This window comes from Littorina saxatilis, linkage group LG17 (genome assembly GCF_037325665.1).
Source record: "Littorina saxatilis isolate snail1 linkage group LG17, US_GU_Lsax_2.0, whole genome shotgun sequence".
NCBI lineage: Eukaryota > Metazoa > Mollusca > Gastropoda > Littorinimorpha > Littorinidae > Littorina > Littorina saxatilis.
In genome coordinates, this window is record NC_090261.1 from 29,805,820 (window position 1) to 29,823,260 (window position 17,441).

Genomic DNA, 17,441 nt, shown 5'->3' on the forward strand with positions numbered 1-17,441 from the left:
GTGTGGGTTCAGTTTGATATTTTCATTTATTGCACATCTTATCTGCAGGGTCAAAGAACAAAGTCAGGTACATATGAACATATCTCATCTACTTACCTTGTCAATGGCTACGTCACTAACAGCTTCTTCCTTTGCTTGTACTTTTAGTTGCTGCAGTATCCACTGTTTTAATTGCAGTCTAGATTCTGTTGCAAACTTGTAGATTCACAGGTTTGCAACAAAAATAACAGTAAATGTGATGCTGTTTGCATGCATTGCATTATGTTGTAATTCCTGACCCCATTTTGAAATCTTTTGTTGACCATTTTGTATGTTAATGTTAGCTGTAAAATGTGCAGGTCGAATGAAGATTTCATTCTTTTTCATCAATGCCGGGCTGTAGAATTTGTTTGAAAAAACAACATTAGTTTTGCAACATCTGAGGGCTCTTGAAATTTGTTATGTTTGCTGTTAACAATAACATGCTCCCATCTGCAATTATGATATTGACTTCATTTTAGAATCACAAGATTGACAATTAGAACACCTAATTAAAACATGTTCTATAGAATATTAATCAACTCAGTTACTACATGTAGCACCTTTAATTTCTTTGTAGTCAAATGCATGACTGATAACATTCAAATATCGCTCTCTCCGTCTCTCTCTGTCTCTGTTTCTGCCTGTCTCTCTCTCTCTCTCTTTCTCGATCTCTGTCTCTCTCTCAATCTTTCTCCTTCCTCCAATGGAAAAGAAACAAGTCGCGTAAGGCGAAAATACAACATTTAGTCAAGTAGCTGTCGAACTCACAGAATGAAACTGAACGCAATGCAACGCAGCAAGACCGTATACCCGTAGCATCGTCAGTCCACCGCTCATGGCAAAGGCAGTGAAATTGACAAGAAGAGCGGGGTAGTAGTTGCGCTTAGAAGGATAGCACGCTTTTCTGTACCTCTCTTCGTTTTAACTTTCTGAGCGTGTTTTTAATCCAAACATATATCTATATGTTTTTGGAATCAGGAACCGACAAGGAATAAGATGAAAGTGTTTTTAAATTGATTTCGACAATTTAATTTTGAAAATAATTTTTATATTTTTAATTTTCAGAGCTTGTTTTTAATTCAAATATAACATATTTATATGTTTTTGGAATCAGCAAATGATGGAGAAGAAGATGAACGTAAATTTGGATCGTTTTATAAAAGAAATTTTTTTTTTACAATTTTCAGATTTTTAATGACCAAAGTCATCAATTAATTTTTAAGCCACCACGCTGAAATGCAATACCGAAGTCCGGGCTTCGTCGAAGATTACTTGACCAAAATTTCAACCAATTTGGTTGAAAAATGAGGGCGTGACCGTGCCGCCTCAAATTTCACGAAAAGCCGGATATGACGTCATCAAAGACATCTATCAAAAAAATGAAAAAAACGTATGGGGATATCATACCCAGGAACTTCCATGTCAAATTTCATAAAGATCGGTCCAGTAGTTTGGTCTGAATCGCTCTACACGCACGCACACACACACACACATACACATACACCACGACCCTCGTCTCGATTCCCCCCTCGATGTTAAAACATTTAGTCAAAACTTGACTAAATGTAAAAACCATGCACCTGTAGACATTACCTTCTGGAGGGAAAGGGGAAGGACTCTTTGACAGTTTCAAAGGAACATTAGAATCCTTTGATTTATTTTCTTGTTGCTTGAAATCATTTTTCGTTTCTTTATTTTTTCTCGTACCTTGAATTTGTTTATGTTTCTTGAAGCAATGCTGCTGAATTGTTAGTCAGGTGCTTCTGTGGTTTCAGTCAGTGCTTTTAAGGTAGATTTTGCTGAAGTAGAAATTTGATGCTAAGGAAAGATCTATGTGATTTGTAGTGCGAAGAATTGACCAATATATAACATATTGTGAACATAGGCGTTTTTGAGTTCAAATTTTCTGTCAGTTTCCTTTTTGCTGGAATAGATTAAGTCCTTTTTTCTTTTTTCTTTTTTTAAAGAATGTTGATGTGATGATATAAGACATTTCATTTACTACCTTTGCTTTGAAAAATGTAAATTGAGATTATTTATATATAAAATATATACATGTATTTACAATGCCAAATTTGAGGCAGGTGAGTCCTATCTCCAGGTACTAACACATAACTCATAACTCATAACTCATAACATTTTATTGATCCAACAAAGGAAATTAAATTGGTCATCAGCACATATAGGTCATTAATTAATAATTATAAAAGAAGAAGAGAAGAAAATTTATAAAACCCATGATAACAAAAAAATATCTAAAGTAATATATGTGCAACTACAATACCCTTTTTACTTGCACACTTGACACACCGACACACCAACACACATGCATACATACCTACATACATACCTACATACCTACATACATACATACATACATACATACATACATACATACATTCCATGTTAAAGTGTAGTTAAGAACATCACAGTAATTATATCATTGTTTGGATTAACAGATAAGTTTTTATGTAAATGAACTGCAATGTCCTGACATGGGCAACACGTTACTACTTACATGAAGAACATTAAGTTCACTTTGCTCTGCTCTTCACAGAGTCCAAGCCCTCGGAGGGAAGTCTAAGTCCTGGCAAAGTCATGGAAGCCGTAGCCGGAGCCAATCACGAGAACGACAGAAGTCTAGGGAGCCCCGACACGGCAGCCACTCTGACGATGACGGCCGGCATAAGCAGTCCCAGTCCCCGAAGCGTACGCCAACCCCTTGCACCAAGGAGCACTCTCAACTCTCGGCTCGGAACCTCTCGAAGTCGCCAGTCAGAAGTAAGCATGTGACTGTGTGAGTGTGTGGGTGTGTGCCTTTGTGTGTGTGGGTGGGATGTGTACCTTTGTGTGTGTGTGGGTGGGGTGTGTGTCTGTGTGTGATTGTGTGTCTGGCTCGCTGGGTGTGTCTGGCTGGCTGGGTGTGCGTGGGTGTTGTACTATTTGTGTTTGTGTATCCATGTGCACGGGGGGGGGGGGGGGGGGGGGGGGGGGGGGGGGGTGTGTGTGAGTGAGTAAGTGATAGTAAGTGAGCTCAAGAAAGTGTGAGGTTGCATGTGTGTCTCTGTATTTCAGTCTTTGTCTTATTTCATGCCAGTTTTTAGGTGAAACTGTTCTCATCCATGACCACATTCCACCAATAGTTTAAATCACCTGCATGATGCACTTTGGTTATTTAACATGCTGATACCATTTATGAATGCAGATATGTTACATTTTCAGCTTGCAAAAACGTCTGATTTTCCCCTGGTAATCATGCATGTATTACAAGACAGTAGTGATCATATGTTTTCCTTGTTGCCTCACAAAAAAATTCGACTTTTCTTTCATTATTGTGCATGCCATACAATACAGCAGTAACCATATATTTTCCTTGTTTAGATTTAACAAAGTTGGGACTCTTCTCTGATGATTGTGTTATGTGTTACAGTACAGCAATGATATGACGCCACGCTCAGTGCTCAAGTCTCCCCACGGACGAGGAAAGCACAGCCCTACAAAATCCACTACCTTTGCAGATACTACCATGACAAGGAAATAATTACTCAGTTTAATTTATAGTATGGTGATGAGATAAGTGGTGAATCCCATCCCCTCCCCTCCACCCCCATTCCCTCCTCTCCCTCCCGATCCCCCAAGGCACTTTCCATACACCCAACCCATAGTCACAGTATTAGCTCGCACCACAAAGTAACAAGCTAATGATTGCTTTTTACATTTGTTTTTAATGACACCATGCTTTTTTATTAAGCATGCATGGTTTTTTTCACTCAAGAAAAAAGACAGTGTAATTTTCAAGCCAAACTTAAAAAACAACTGTGAACAATATACAATTTTCCAATGCATAACAGTGGAGGAAGACAGTGTCCGAAGACTATGAACAGTACAAAAGTACATGCATTTTGTACATTCATTTATGTGTCATAATGCATTTATTTATTAAGAACAGAATTGAAGTGTTTTGGTCTTTTGATGTGTTTTGTTTCGTTAAATTCTAGGTACATTAATGAAGCTAAAAGTAATTCCGTCCAAATCTTTTTTTCTCAAGTTTTGTTATTGTTTTTTTACAATTTTGTTTTCTATAAATGTCTGTGATAATGGTCACTGCTGACGTAATCTTTGTACATTCCAATGAAGTAAAGAAAAAGAAGTGTGACTAGTGTGTGTGTATGTGTCATTGTAAACACCTTGCATCTATTGCCTCTCTGTGAGTGTGTGTATAAAAAATGTGTATTGTGTGTGTGTGTGTGTGTGTGTGTGTGTGTGTGTGTGTGTGTGTGTGTGTAAAAAATGATCACACCAGTTTTTCTAACAATACAGTTAAATATTGGCATCTGACAACCAAGTTCAATAAGTTGTTTCGTACAAGGAAATATACATTTCGGGCCACAAAAAGTCAATGTTTCTGATTCCCTGACCGAAACAAAATTAACAATGACAAAACTCCATTTTGCAGACTGTTACATTGTACAAGTAAAGGTACTCTTCTCCGACATCCTGGGAACACAGCTTGCATGATTTCTGGTCAATAATTAGTCACATATGCGCCTCTGTAAATAATTGATAAACTTCAATCAGAAGAAAAAATGAACCAATTTAACCTGACCCATATTTTAGTTCAAACAATTTATTCAGAAAATTACAGATAACAATGCTGCATACAATCTGTAGCAGGTTCAAAAAACAGATCATTCAGCCAAGGTGTGGTAGGTTTGATACTTGATGGAATAATTCTCGATTATGATGTTGATGAGCTGATTATGATGTGTTAAAGACTCTCTCTGAACTATCACTTGCGGACATACACACAAAGACACTCAAGTCTTACACTCCATTCCGCCCACAACAGATGTGACAAAAGCAGAAAATACTGGCATGGCATACATTTTTCTGTGTTTCTTCCCTCCTCATCTTTGCCAACCCGATCTGAAGCCGGGTGGCACAAAACAAAGCACAAAGAACTAGATCTTCTCAGTGTTTGGATATCACAACAACAAAAACTGCCTCTCTCTCCTGTGCGTGGCTCTCAAAGTTCTCTCTTTCACATAGCATGTGCAAACTCAAATCAGAATTTTGCTTGGAAAACTGGCATCCAATTAAAATCTTAGTAACCATTACTAACACAACATTCCAAGATGATACCACGTTTCCTTGGTTAAAGACAAGAAGGCGGGGGGGGGGGGGGGGGGGGGGGGGGGGGTAAATAGAAAAGAACCTCCCAGCCCAGCTAGCTGCTGACAGGCTTCTTTGATGCCTTATCAGTATCAAAGGATACCGTCTGCACATTTCCCCAAACTGGAGGGCAGTCAAGCGTCACATTGCATAATACCACCCCTGCAGACAGGCTTGCCTGCCTCACTTCCTAGCATATAATCACGTCATGTCCCAAAGAGACGCCAGTTCTGGGGACAGAAAAACCAAGGTAGCATAGCATAGCCTGCCTCAGACACAAGTGGCAGTGCTCCATCCATTAAGAAAATTGCTCCACCCAAAGCGTGACTGTTAATTGCCTGCAGCTGTTCTAAAATGGATACGGCTAGTGTATATTCGTACTTTAAGTTAAAGAATAATGAATAGACACAAAACACAAATGCATTGGCAACAATTAAATACTAAACTGGACCATGACAATAGCTTAACTCTAATTTACTGGTGACAGTTGGATCACCCTGTCACAAATCAATTTAATAAATGGAGCACAACAAGCAAAGCTTATACACGTGCTCTTAAAAAGCAATACAATATCTGATTGGCGGACGATACGGGGATCTGTAGAAGGGGAATTAAGGAAGGAGGAAAAAACCCACCCAAAATACATACATATAAAAGCAACAACATCAAAAACAGAATAAGACTAACAACATAAAAAATTAAACACACACTCACACACACACACACGTCGTCCACATTAGAAATTCATTCTGAATCGGATAATAACATTAAATAAACATACCTCATAGAGTCAATAAACATGTATACAAGGTAAATTAATAATCACCCAAACCGTTTGCTGGATGCAATGCACCTATACAACTGGTCAAACATTAATTTATTTTCGACGATTATTTGTCTCTATGGTATTGCCATATAAAAACGACCCTAATTTTCTTGGGCTTTTCATTGAAAACAAACATTTTATTTTCTTGGCCTTACATCCCAACTCCTCTGCAGTTACACTTCTACCAATATTTACACAACACTTTTCTGCAGGTTCAAAGGGGAAAAAACCCTGTTAGTTGTTTCTGCATGGAGAAAACCTTCATACCTTCAAAACTTTTAACCCATTCAAACAGCTTTATTTCATGAACCAATCAACATATTTACAAAAACTAAACTGAAATGGAAAGCTGAGATGTTAACAATTCTGAAAAACAACATGCCTACAATGTAATACTACATCCACAGTAGTAATACAGCAGTTCATAAAACATGTGTCTCACAAAACTTTTAACCCATTCAAACAGCTTTATTTCATGAACCAATCAACATATTTACAAAAACTAAACTGAAATGGAAAGCTGAGATGTTAACAATTCTGAAAAACAACATGTCTACAATGTAATACTACATCCACAGTAGTAATACAGCAGTTCATAAAACATGCTCCAGATAGCCACCGTTGCGCTGGAGGCATATTTGAGCACGGCGAGCGAAGTTGTCAATGACCCGAACACATTCTTCCTTTGGGATGGCCCTGATCTTCTGGGTGATGGCTTGTTTTAGTTCAGGGATGGTCTGAGGATTATTCTGGTACACATTGTCCTTCAGATAGCCCCAACGGAGTCCCTAACTGCAGCAACGTTCTCTTTTAACCCATATAACCTTGCATAATTTTGTCAATTTTAATGCCTCAGACCATCCCTGAACTAAAACAAGCCATCACCCAGAAGATCAGGGCCATCCCAAAGGAAGAATGTGTTCGGGTCATTGACAACTTCGCTCGCCGTGCTCAAATATGCCTCCAGCGCAACGGTGGCTATCTGGAGCATGTTTTATGAACTGCTGTATTACTACTGTGGATGTAGTATTACATTGTAGGCATGTTGTTTTTCAGAATTGTTAACATCTCAGCTTTCCATTTCAGTTTAGTTTTTGTAAATATGTTGATTGGTTCATGAAATAAAGCTGTTTGAATGGGTTAAAAGTTTTGTGAGACACCCTGTATCTCATGGTTCAAAGTTGCCTGTGTGAATGCCAAGGAGCATTTTACTTCTTTTTTTCCTACGGTACAATGGAGATGGCCCTCCTTTGAAGAACAAAAACATCTGAGAAAACCAGGTCTTAAAAAAGAGGTAGTCTTAAAATGATGGTAGATTTACAGAGATTATGAACAGAAAATGTTAAAAAGTAAGGTCAAAGGGGAGGGGAAGGTGTCTTTATTTGAGGGGTCTTAAAAAAGGGGGGGAGGGTTTCACCGTATTACCTGCCGTACGAAGCTCTAGTGAGAGGACACCTCCCAACAATAGGACATTTATATTGGAGTTTATTGACCTGAGGAGAGTGTAGCCGTCACGAAAGGACACCTGTGGTGTTGGGACAGTTTTAGCTAGTCCCAAAGGTGTCATGTTATCACATGTATCATTGTACAAGGTAGGTAATGTAATATGTAAATGAAATGTTAGAAGCGGTGTGAATGCATAGTAAACGGTGGAACCCCCTTTTCAAGACCCCCCCAAATTAAGACTCCCTCCCTTTTAAGACCTGGTTTTCTGCTCAGACTTTCTGTTCTTCTTCTTCTTCTGCGTTCGTCGGCTGAAACTCCCGAGTGGGATTTTACGTGTATGACCGTTTTTTACCCCGCCATTTAGGCAGCCATACGCCGTTTTCGGAGGAAGCATGCTGGGTATTTTCGTGTTTCTATAACCCACCAAACTCTGACATGGATTACAGGATCTTTTTCGTGCGCATTTGAATGGTCTTGTGCTTGCGTGTACACACTGGGGTGTTCGGACACCGAGGAGAGTCTGCACACAAAGTTGACTCTGAGAAATAAATCTCTCGCCGAACGTGGGGACGAACTCACGCTGACAGCGGCCAACTGGATACAAATCCAGCGCGCTACCGACTGAGCTACATCCCCGCCCAGACTTTCTTTACCTCTGTACATTTACCTCCATTTTAAGACTCCCTCCTTTCATAAGACGTGATTATCCCAGATTTGTGGAGGCCCTTAAAGGGGGTTCCACTGTATTGTGCTTTCTTCCAGCAGTGACTGCACTCAACATTGTACTTTGAACTTCATACGGATGCTACTTTATTTTTAGAACGAGCCGTTTGAGCAACATGATAGAAGCAGAGAATGCCTACTGTCCGATATCTGTTGCTACAGGAGCTACACCTCTACTGTCCAAGGCTAAACAAGAGGAACGTATGCACCCGACTCTCCATCATGATCAAAGTCTTGCTCGATGTTTATGAGAGAGCAGAAAAATGTGCACAGCAAGTCAACATCATGCTGCTGGCAAGTTCCAGAGTCTCCCAGGGTGACACCAAGCAGCTCTTTGGGGCACCTCACTGCACGATGATCTCTTGTCCGTAGCAACTTCGGGACATGCTCACCGTCTGCAAGTAAGGTCACCACTGAAGCTGGTGAACGGAGCGCACTATGGCTGATGCAGTGCTGCCTCAGATCGGAGACCTGGGTCCCAGCAGGAATCACTACCAGAGTGCTTTGTTCCATCATGTCCAAAATGCCTTCCAGTTCCAGTCTGTTTGGTGGCAAATCTCTGTCCATGATTGGGACTCTCAACCCGTAGACATCGCTGAATATTTTTGTCAGTGCCATGGCCATGGTTCGTGTGTCCCCCGAATCTTCATGAAGGATCATAATGTCCCAGGGTTTTTTCCAAGTGGTTTTGTTGTCTGGATTCGGAGCATCTGTGCCTTTGGAGCTGCTCGACTTTTCGGATGCTATTGGTATGGCATCTTTGAAGGCAGACCCGAAATGCCCCTTGGCACTTGGCAATTCTTCGAGCAAAGCCTGACGGGCTGCCCGCACAAAAACCTTCACCACATAGTGCTTGTCCTCAAACAGCTGTAAAGTTTTTGCACTTTGCAAGGTGCACTTCATAAGGTCCAGGCAAGTTGAGGCTGCCTGAAAATCCCCGGTGCCCACATAGACTTCCACGAAGAGCCTGAGGTGTTCTGGGTCATCGATTTGCTTCGGATCCATTTGCTCAAGTTCCTGGAGTAGAGCCAGGGATGGTTTGTAATGCTTGACCAGCTGCAGGAGCGTGGCCTCTTCGCGCATTTTCTTACTTTTGTCATTGTCAGACTTCACAACTGCTGCAAGCAGGGTGGTAAATGACTGCCAAATTTCTTTAATCTGAAGTTTGGAAGATGCAGAGAATGTCCGTGAAGCAATTTTCAACGCCATCATCAGCATCGAATGGCTTTCCTGGTTAAGTTTATACTTTGCCCCTGGATCACTTTTACTTTCTGCCATCTCTCCGGCAACTAAGCCAATCTGCTCATAAACGTTGATTCTTTCTAGGGGAAGCAAGATTTGCTCTTTGCTCAACATCAGTTGCAAATATTTCCTTGATTGGTCTAACTCGCCAAGGCTTTTGTGCATGAGTGCTAGGTCGTACATTGCTCTTGTATTTGCGTTTTTGCTGAATTTCACAGACAACTCAAGGTAGTACAACGTTTGTTGGACAAACTTGTCTTCTCTGGTGAATGTCGTCGTTCCCTTGGGCGGAGACTTGACAGCCTTCTGAAGTGCCCTGACTTCTTTGTTTGGGCTCAGCCATGGACATCTGCTTTCATTAGTGTCAAACTTTAGCCCATCGTTTTCATTACTGAGAGACTGTATTTCCTTGTTTTCCTTTCTGGCCAGCATTGGGTCTCCACTTTCTTCACTAACAACAGCAAGACTTTTTCTGTGACCTGGACCTTTGTTTTCTACACCGGCAAGACCTAGACTCTTGCTCTCTTCACTAACAACACCTTGTCCTTTGTTCTCTTTACTGGAAAGACATGGGCCTTCGTTCTCTTCACTTGCGAGTCCTTGTTCTTTGTTCTTTTCACTGGCATGACCTTTGGTTTTATCCTCGTGACTGTCAAGACCTAGACCTTTGCTCTCTTCACTGGCATGACCTTGGCCTGTGTCCTCTTCACTGGCATGACCTTTGCCTTTGTCCCCTTGACTGGTGGCAAGACCTAGACCTTTGCTCTCTTCACTGGTATGACCTTGGCCTGTGTCCTCTTCATAAGCAAGACGTAGACCGTCTTCCTCTTCACTGACATGACCTAGACCTTTGTCCTTTTCACTGGCATGACCTAGGCCTTTGTCACCTTCACTGGCAAGACGTGGACCTTTGTTCTGTTCACCGACAAAGACCTTGGCTCTGTTTTCATCAGTTGCAAGGTTTGCATCTTGGCTTTCTTGGGAAGAAGATCCTGTACAGGTCTTTATTTCATCTGCAAGTAGTGAACTTTGGTTTCGATCAATGGCAAATCTTGGATCATTGTTTTCTTCACTGTCAAATCTCAAATCTCCGGTTGCTTCTTTTAAAGGAAAAACCCGACTTCCACTTTCTGCACTAGCAAAACCTGAGTCGTCACTTTCACTGGCAGCTAATCTTGTACTTTTACTTCCAGTGAGTTGAAGCCCCGCATGCATTATGACATCCGAGACAGTGTTTTTACAAGTATCAAAACATGTGGGGGATTTTTCAGTAGTATTAATGGTCGGAATTGAACGTCCGTTTCCACTGCTTTTGTAACCAGGGCCGCATGCCTTGGTACTGTCACCCATACTTTGAGTGTGATGGTCATCATCCGCAGACTTTATATCCAATTTGTTGTCGTCTGTGCTGCAAGTTGGGGATCGTGGAGACGTCACCTTACGGTCTTTGTATTTTTCTTGCGTAGCTAGGGCTTTGAAGGTCGACCCTAACTGGTGGTACCCTCTTGCTGAAGGCCGGATGCCGAGTGCATTTTTCAAGACCTCACAGGACCTTTCTGTTTGCCTTACGTAGCGAAATATTTGTCCACATTTGCACAGAACTGAATTGTCCTTTTCGTCAAGCTCAAGAGCTTTTTCGCAAGCTTCCACAGGAGTCATGGGAAGGTCGTCTTCTTTCGAAGTGGACTTAAACGAATTGAGTAATAAGGCAACCTCGGAAAACACCTTGGCCTTTAAATTATCTGAGTCACTATATTTGGCTATTTCTAAGAACTGGTCCAGCAGTTCTAAGCGCTCAGAAACGCCGCTACGTGATTCCATTAACGATGATTCCGGACTTGCTCGAATTGAGCGCCTTTTTGTCATAGCCAGTCCGAACTGCCACAACCATTTTTCAGATCCCTGCGCTTTGGGGATGACTTCAGAAAACGTAGCTATGGCAAGAGGAAAGAAATCTGGACCAAGGCGCGTGTAACTGAACGCTAGTTCGGCTTGTGCCTTAGTGACAAGGTAAGGAAAATCTGTGCTGGTTTTCCTGATCGCATATAAAGACTCAGCTATGTCCTGAGCTCCAGGGCGGTCGCCACAAACCCACATGATCACCGCTTTGTTGGCCAAGCTAACGAGATTGTCCTGCTGGCCAACCAAGCTCAAGACCTTGTCAAGTTCTTTCAGGGAGTCTTCGTCGCGCCCAAGTCGGTGAAGGGTGTAGGCCAAAAAGTTTCTGCCTCGTGCGGTCTCCAGTCCTGTCTTATAGCCAACCAACAGCGCTGACTGGAGGCCAATCTCAAGACGCTCAAGCTTGTCTCTTCTCAGTTGATCCATATCCTGTAGGTGAAAGGTGTGAGGGAATTCATCTAGTTGCGCCTGGAAGGCCTCCAGTTGCTGCGCTGCTGTCATTACGCGTAAAGATGCTGAAAAAATGACATCACATTTGGAGCTGTGAGGAGTATACTACCATTTTTCCAGGCTGAAATCTTTTCAGGCAGGCCAAAGGGTACTCGTACCTAAACCCTGGCGAAAAGTTAGGCACAAAAATGTACCATATTTATGATACGTTGAATTAATAAACTGCAGTTGACGAAAATGGTCCGCTCAACCATGACAGATCATCGTTAAAAAGTAACTTCTGGGGAAGAGAAACGTAGCTGTTTTGCCGCGCCTGACACGATTGAAGGGATGTTTTGTCAGTTTTCTTGGAATTGTTTGATTTACGTCGGGATTTAAGGTAAGACAGTGATTCAGCGATGACTAGATTTGTTTCCCGATGCAAAAAAATGTCACAGATCGGTTGGTATTCTGCCGTAAATTGCTTTCAAAGGGGAAAGTGTCGGCGATCGAGCGCCGGAAATGACTGCTCGAAGAGTTTCAAATGTAGAAATGTGCTTTAGTTTGCCAGAACAGCTCGTATTTGGTATGGGTACGGGAATCTAAGGGACCGTGACGAAGAGGTGCAAAGAAGTGCTACTTGGGGAGTAGAATAAATCTTCCGAGCCAGTAGATAAGAGGAGATAGTCGTACGCCGAACTTTCCGGCAAGCGCGAATGATACAGCAGATTCATAATTTGTTTTGATCAGAAACATAGTCTCTGGTTTTTAGGATTTTTTTTTTAATCAAAACAATCATGAAAACTCTTTCTCTCTCGATCTCCGAGTCTCTCTAAAATAAAAGGCCTAGCCTTAAATCCTATCCTTGTAAAATAAAGTTCAATCTCTCTCTCTCTCTCTCTCTCTCTCTCTCTCTCTCTCTCTCTCTCTCTCTCTCTCTCTCTCTCTCTCTCTCTCTCTCTCTCTCTCTCTCTCTCACCCAAATGTTCCGACCCACACCCCTTCCCCCGGACTCAAACACATGGATCACAAGTCCAAAGCTCCACCAACTGGCCTACTGGGCTCCCAAAATAATGAATTTGTTCATCATTTTTGTCAGTCAAGATATGGGGGTGGGGATGGGGCGGGGATATTTGTGGAGTAGGCAATAAGGTAACACCTTATTTTTTTTCTTAGGTATTGTAACAGCATATAGTGAACTTAGCTGTGTTTAAATTTGGTTATGATATAAGCTGACATTTTTTGTGTAATAACGTTTTTACCGCTAAATGACAGATAATTTAATGTGTACGCCCTCGACAAACCTCGATAAGTTTTTGAAAATGCACATGATAAGTAACGTATTATGATAAAGTGATACTCTCCACTCATTTATCCACACAAAGTAATGTTTTATTTATCATTTGTAAAGCTAAATATGTCAGTTAGGATCACGTTATGAACCACAGTGTTTTTCCCAAAATCATATTTGACCACCCCCAGTAAAACAATTGTAAAAAAAAAGTTGATAAAGCGACCCCCTTTTTTCTTTGCACAGATGTGTTCATAAGGCTTGAGGAACCTGTGCAGAAAATGTGTAATGGATTTAAGCTGCGGGTTGAACACACTAATAACCCCTTAAATCCCGACGTAAATCAAACATTAAACCAAGAAAACCGACAAAGCTTGCCTTCAAACTTGTCAGGCGCGGCGTTTTGCTTCCGCTCGGCTTTATACAGGTTATCCCCCGTGGTGTGTAAACCAGCAAGCCGGGAAACAACCCGGCATCAGTTAAAAAAAAAAATCAATGGTATAATTACGAAAAGCGACGCGTGTCGCTGCACGCAATGTGCAGTCTTCAAATGCAGTGATCACGTCATACAAGCTAAAAATAGGAGTCTTGGAAATCCACAGTACTAAAATTAGACTGTCTTGTTTTTAGCAACGGTGACATTGAACTACCTTCAATAAACACACACATAACACGCACACTGTCCTAAAATAAAACTAAAGGGGTGGCTAACTGTTTATCAATCGAATACCTACAACGTATGATTCAAAGAACTGCAAAACTAGTACAATTGACACCTTTTACTTGACGGAGATCAGATTACACAATTCCTTTTACTTTGGTAGTGCTTGTATTTCAGAACCCGACCGTTGGAACTAGTACTGCGCCAGAGAAATACCTGCATTGCACCCCCGTCCCAGGCCCGGCCCCTACCCCGCGCCAACCCCCCTCCTCATATATCATGTTTCATCAAGGTGAAAACTGCATCTAAACTAAGCTTGAAATTAGTGTACACAATGACGTCATGGCATTAACACTATTGTTGATAACGAATCAAAACTGTAATAATCATTATTTTCATTTGAGGTTTACAAAAAAAAGCCTTTATTTTTATTTTTTATAACAAACCGGCCCCTTTTTCTTTGTCTTGCATTTTTGCAGAAAGTGACCTCCTCTGAGAACACATTCTAGAGGAAGGCTGCCAATATACGCTCTTTTAATGCGTATTTAATATAGCAGAGATACCGTTCTTCACAAAACAGCACAGAATATTCAAGAGCCATAAATGATAACAATTGACCTATTTGGACCAGATACATCACGTACTTAAAGCTAAAAAATGCCCGAGCAGTAGGCCTATGTTACCTTTCTATTGACTTCTTTTGACCAACATTTTTCGCGTGAAAGCCTTTAGAGCACATTAGTCTTGCAGAGAATGTAAGCTTATCAGTGCAGGTGAGTCCACTAATAATGATGGTTACAGTAATAATAATTAAGCGTAATTCATACCTGTGTCAGTCGTAGAGCCTTGAACGTTCATTTTGACAAACAGTAATGTTTCATGAATCACTACACCCAGCTGTTACCAGAAGGGGCTTCATTCGCAATGGCGGTGTAAATATTGAGGAGAGCAGCCGGAGCATGCCAAAAGCACTACGCTTTTAGAGAGTTTCAAACAGTAACGTGTTGATTGACACGACATACTTTGAAACGGCCCCTTGCTTTCAGACGAGAACTGAGAGAAAATGCTTTATCCCCGAGTACGCTAGTACTAGGGCTCAGCAGACTTTAATCGTGTGTCTGTGTGTGTGTCTGTGTGTCTTTCTCTACTTAACAGCTTATTGGGCGCAGTTCGTTCAAAAGTTGATACACTAACTTGATAATAGGTCCGATTGATCGTATTAAAACTTCACTGATAATGTTACCTGGGACCTAAATGCGAAATAAACCACAAAAACGACTTGGCCGTAGGAGGAGTTCACACCGGCGGGGCAACACGCAGCCATTGAGCTGAGAGAACAGCCGAACGAGTCACACAAAAATACGTCATGACAAAGTTACACGCAAAGCGAAAGAGACTTTGACGTCATTTACTTTTGTTCGGAATTTTCCGTCTGTTCCTAGCTTGTCAGTGAAGACCTGACGTGAGTAAGCTTACCCAAAACGTCTTTGTTCTCTATTCACATTGCAGCTGTGAAATAATCAGTCTTGTGTCTCGGTCGTGTAGGTACAGAGTTTGCTTCTGCAATCATTGTGTTCGTGTTGATGACGGCTTCATAAGACAAAATAATCAGCGAATCTATCGCGAGGAAGACGTTTATGTACAAATCACCGAACCCAACCCATTTTTGTGTGTGCATTTTTCTGAAGAATAAACTGCATGTGGTTAATTTCATCCGTTTAATGCTTGTCGAAACGAGCCATAAGGCTTTAGAATAAAAGATTTCACGCATTGCTTGCCCATCTGATCACAGATGAGGTCGCAGTTTGTAGGTTGAATCTATGAATCGGCCAGAGATAGATCTGCATTTCTGGTCAGAAACCAACATTCACACCACAGACATTCCAAACATATATTTATTGAGCGAGCCAGTCTGAAGAGTACTCGGGTCCAGCGCGAGCGTTTTTTATTTAACGGGTGTGACGAAACGATTCCTGTGTTTTTGTACAGTTAATGTCCCTAATTGCAACGGTAGCAGGCTAATTGCCCCCTGGACAATTGCCTCCCCGACAATTCCTCCCCCCAACCCCCCCCCCCCCCCCCCGGCGACAACTGCCCCCCGGACAATTGCCTTCCTATGACAATTGCCCCCCGGACAGCTCCCCCCCCCCCCCGCCATGGGTGGAAAATTGCCCCCCCGGGGGGGGGGGGGGGGGAGGTTACTGATATTAGCAGCCTATAAGTTCTAAAATTAGCGCAACTGAGCTTCCATTGGCATTTCGGCAACGTTGCCAAAGAAAAGCACCAACACTGCTTTTGCCAATTGTTTCTTCATTTGAAACAGTCTAGGATTAATTTAAACATGACGGACCTTTTAGAGGAAATCCCCTCTCAGTTTAATGTCAATCATCACTTTTTGTAGAACTGGAGTGCCCTAAAAGCTGAATTGTGTAGACAAGAGTAATCTGATGCCATATATATATACAGTAATCATGGTTGAATCCTGTTACAACATGATATGGATCTGGTCCTATATATACAAGCACACACGCGGCACACACACACTGACATACACACCCTCACCAACACACACAGACACACACACATACACACACACACACACACACACACACACACACGCGCTGACACACATACACAAGCACACATACACGCACACACACACACACACACGCACACACACACACACACACACACACACACACACAGTGACACACACACACACACACACACACACACACACACACACACACACACACACACACACACATACACTCTTAGTCACTTCATTATACTCGTAATCTTCGTGAATATAAATTATCTGAAATCGCTGCAATATCATAATAATAATGATGACAATAATAAGAGATAACTTTTCCATGGCGCAAGTCACGTAAGTACATGTGTAGCTCAAAGCGCTTGGCAAAACACATACACAAGCATACAAGTCACGTGATAAAAAACAAACGGAACCAACACACATAGTATATATGTCAGTATGTCAGTGTGTGTGTCTCTCACGGCGCCCTTCGATCATGTTGTATTGAAGGGCAGGTTGTAAGGCAAGACATTGTGCCTTAAACCTTTTTTAAATCTTTAATATATGAAAGATCCGACAGTCAATGCATGTGCGACAGACGCATCACATTCGATGGGGATGGGCGGGATGGGAGACTGATGAGCTCAGTAAAAAAACGCAAGACGGAGCCTGCGTAGTCCCCCCCCCTCCCCTCACCTACCCCCCCACCCCAACACACACACACACATACACACGGCCGACACACAGACACCGTGGCTGAATCAGTGTCGTGTGCCTGTTATGTGTTATGTGCCTGGGAGTCAGTATGGTTCCAAGGCGGCATGAACCCGGCGCTCTGCGCACAACAACCGTCTGGGAAAGAGTAACACAAGAAAGTGCGTTCCCTCTTGTCAGGGATTGCTGGACTCAATGACTGGCCATGGATGACCCATACGAGGCGCTGACTTGACTGATCATGATCAGTGATTCGTAACGTGACTTGAAGGTGCCAATTAGGATCAACACAGTGTAATTTTTGTTTTTTGTTTGTCAACCTATTTGCTTGTTTGAATGTGATACCGTTTAGCATGGATCGCATGCGCGAGCCGCATGTCCGATCGAGACTCAGACTTATTAATGAACCTTGACTGACTGACAGTGTCAGTGACCAGTAAGCCAGGCGGCTGACAGCCGAGCCAGTTCAATATGTGGTTGA

The 17,441-nt window shown here is 42.0% G+C and overlaps 2 protein-coding genes across 3 annotated transcripts in view; one reads left to right on the plus strand and one right to left on the minus strand.

Annotated features, from left to right (window-relative positions):
- LOC138952952 (coiled-coil domain-containing protein 175-like) overlaps positions 1-4,177 on the plus strand; it is a 30,785-nt gene extending 26,608 nt beyond the window's left edge. The window contains exons 24-26 of one of the 2 annotated variants that reach the window (XM_070324710.1): positions 49-67; positions 2,579-2,802; positions 3,452-4,177. In XM_070324710.1, coding sequence (XP_070180811.1) covers positions 49-67; positions 2,579-2,802; positions 3,452-3,462 — 254 coding nt within the window. In that variant the 3' untranslated portion in view covers positions 3,463-4,177. The remainder of the gene's footprint in view (positions 1-48; positions 68-2,578; positions 2,803-3,451) is intronic. The other variant, XM_070324709.1, reaches the window with a different exon arrangement.
- Positions 4,178-6,837: 2,660 nt separating this feature from the next.
- Positions 6,838-14,634, minus strand: LOC138952949 (uncharacterized). Its single transcript, XM_070324705.1, has 2 exons — positions 14,538-14,634; positions 6,838-11,844 (listed from the first exon to the last, which is right to left on the minus strand). The coding sequence occupies exons 1-2, from the start codon at positions 14,566-14,568 to the stop codon at positions 8,375-8,377; spliced, it is 3,501 nt and encodes a 1,166-aa protein (XP_070180806.1). The 5' UTR covers positions 14,569-14,634; the 3' UTR covers positions 6,838-8,374.
- Positions 14,635-17,441: the final 2,807 nt, after the last annotated feature.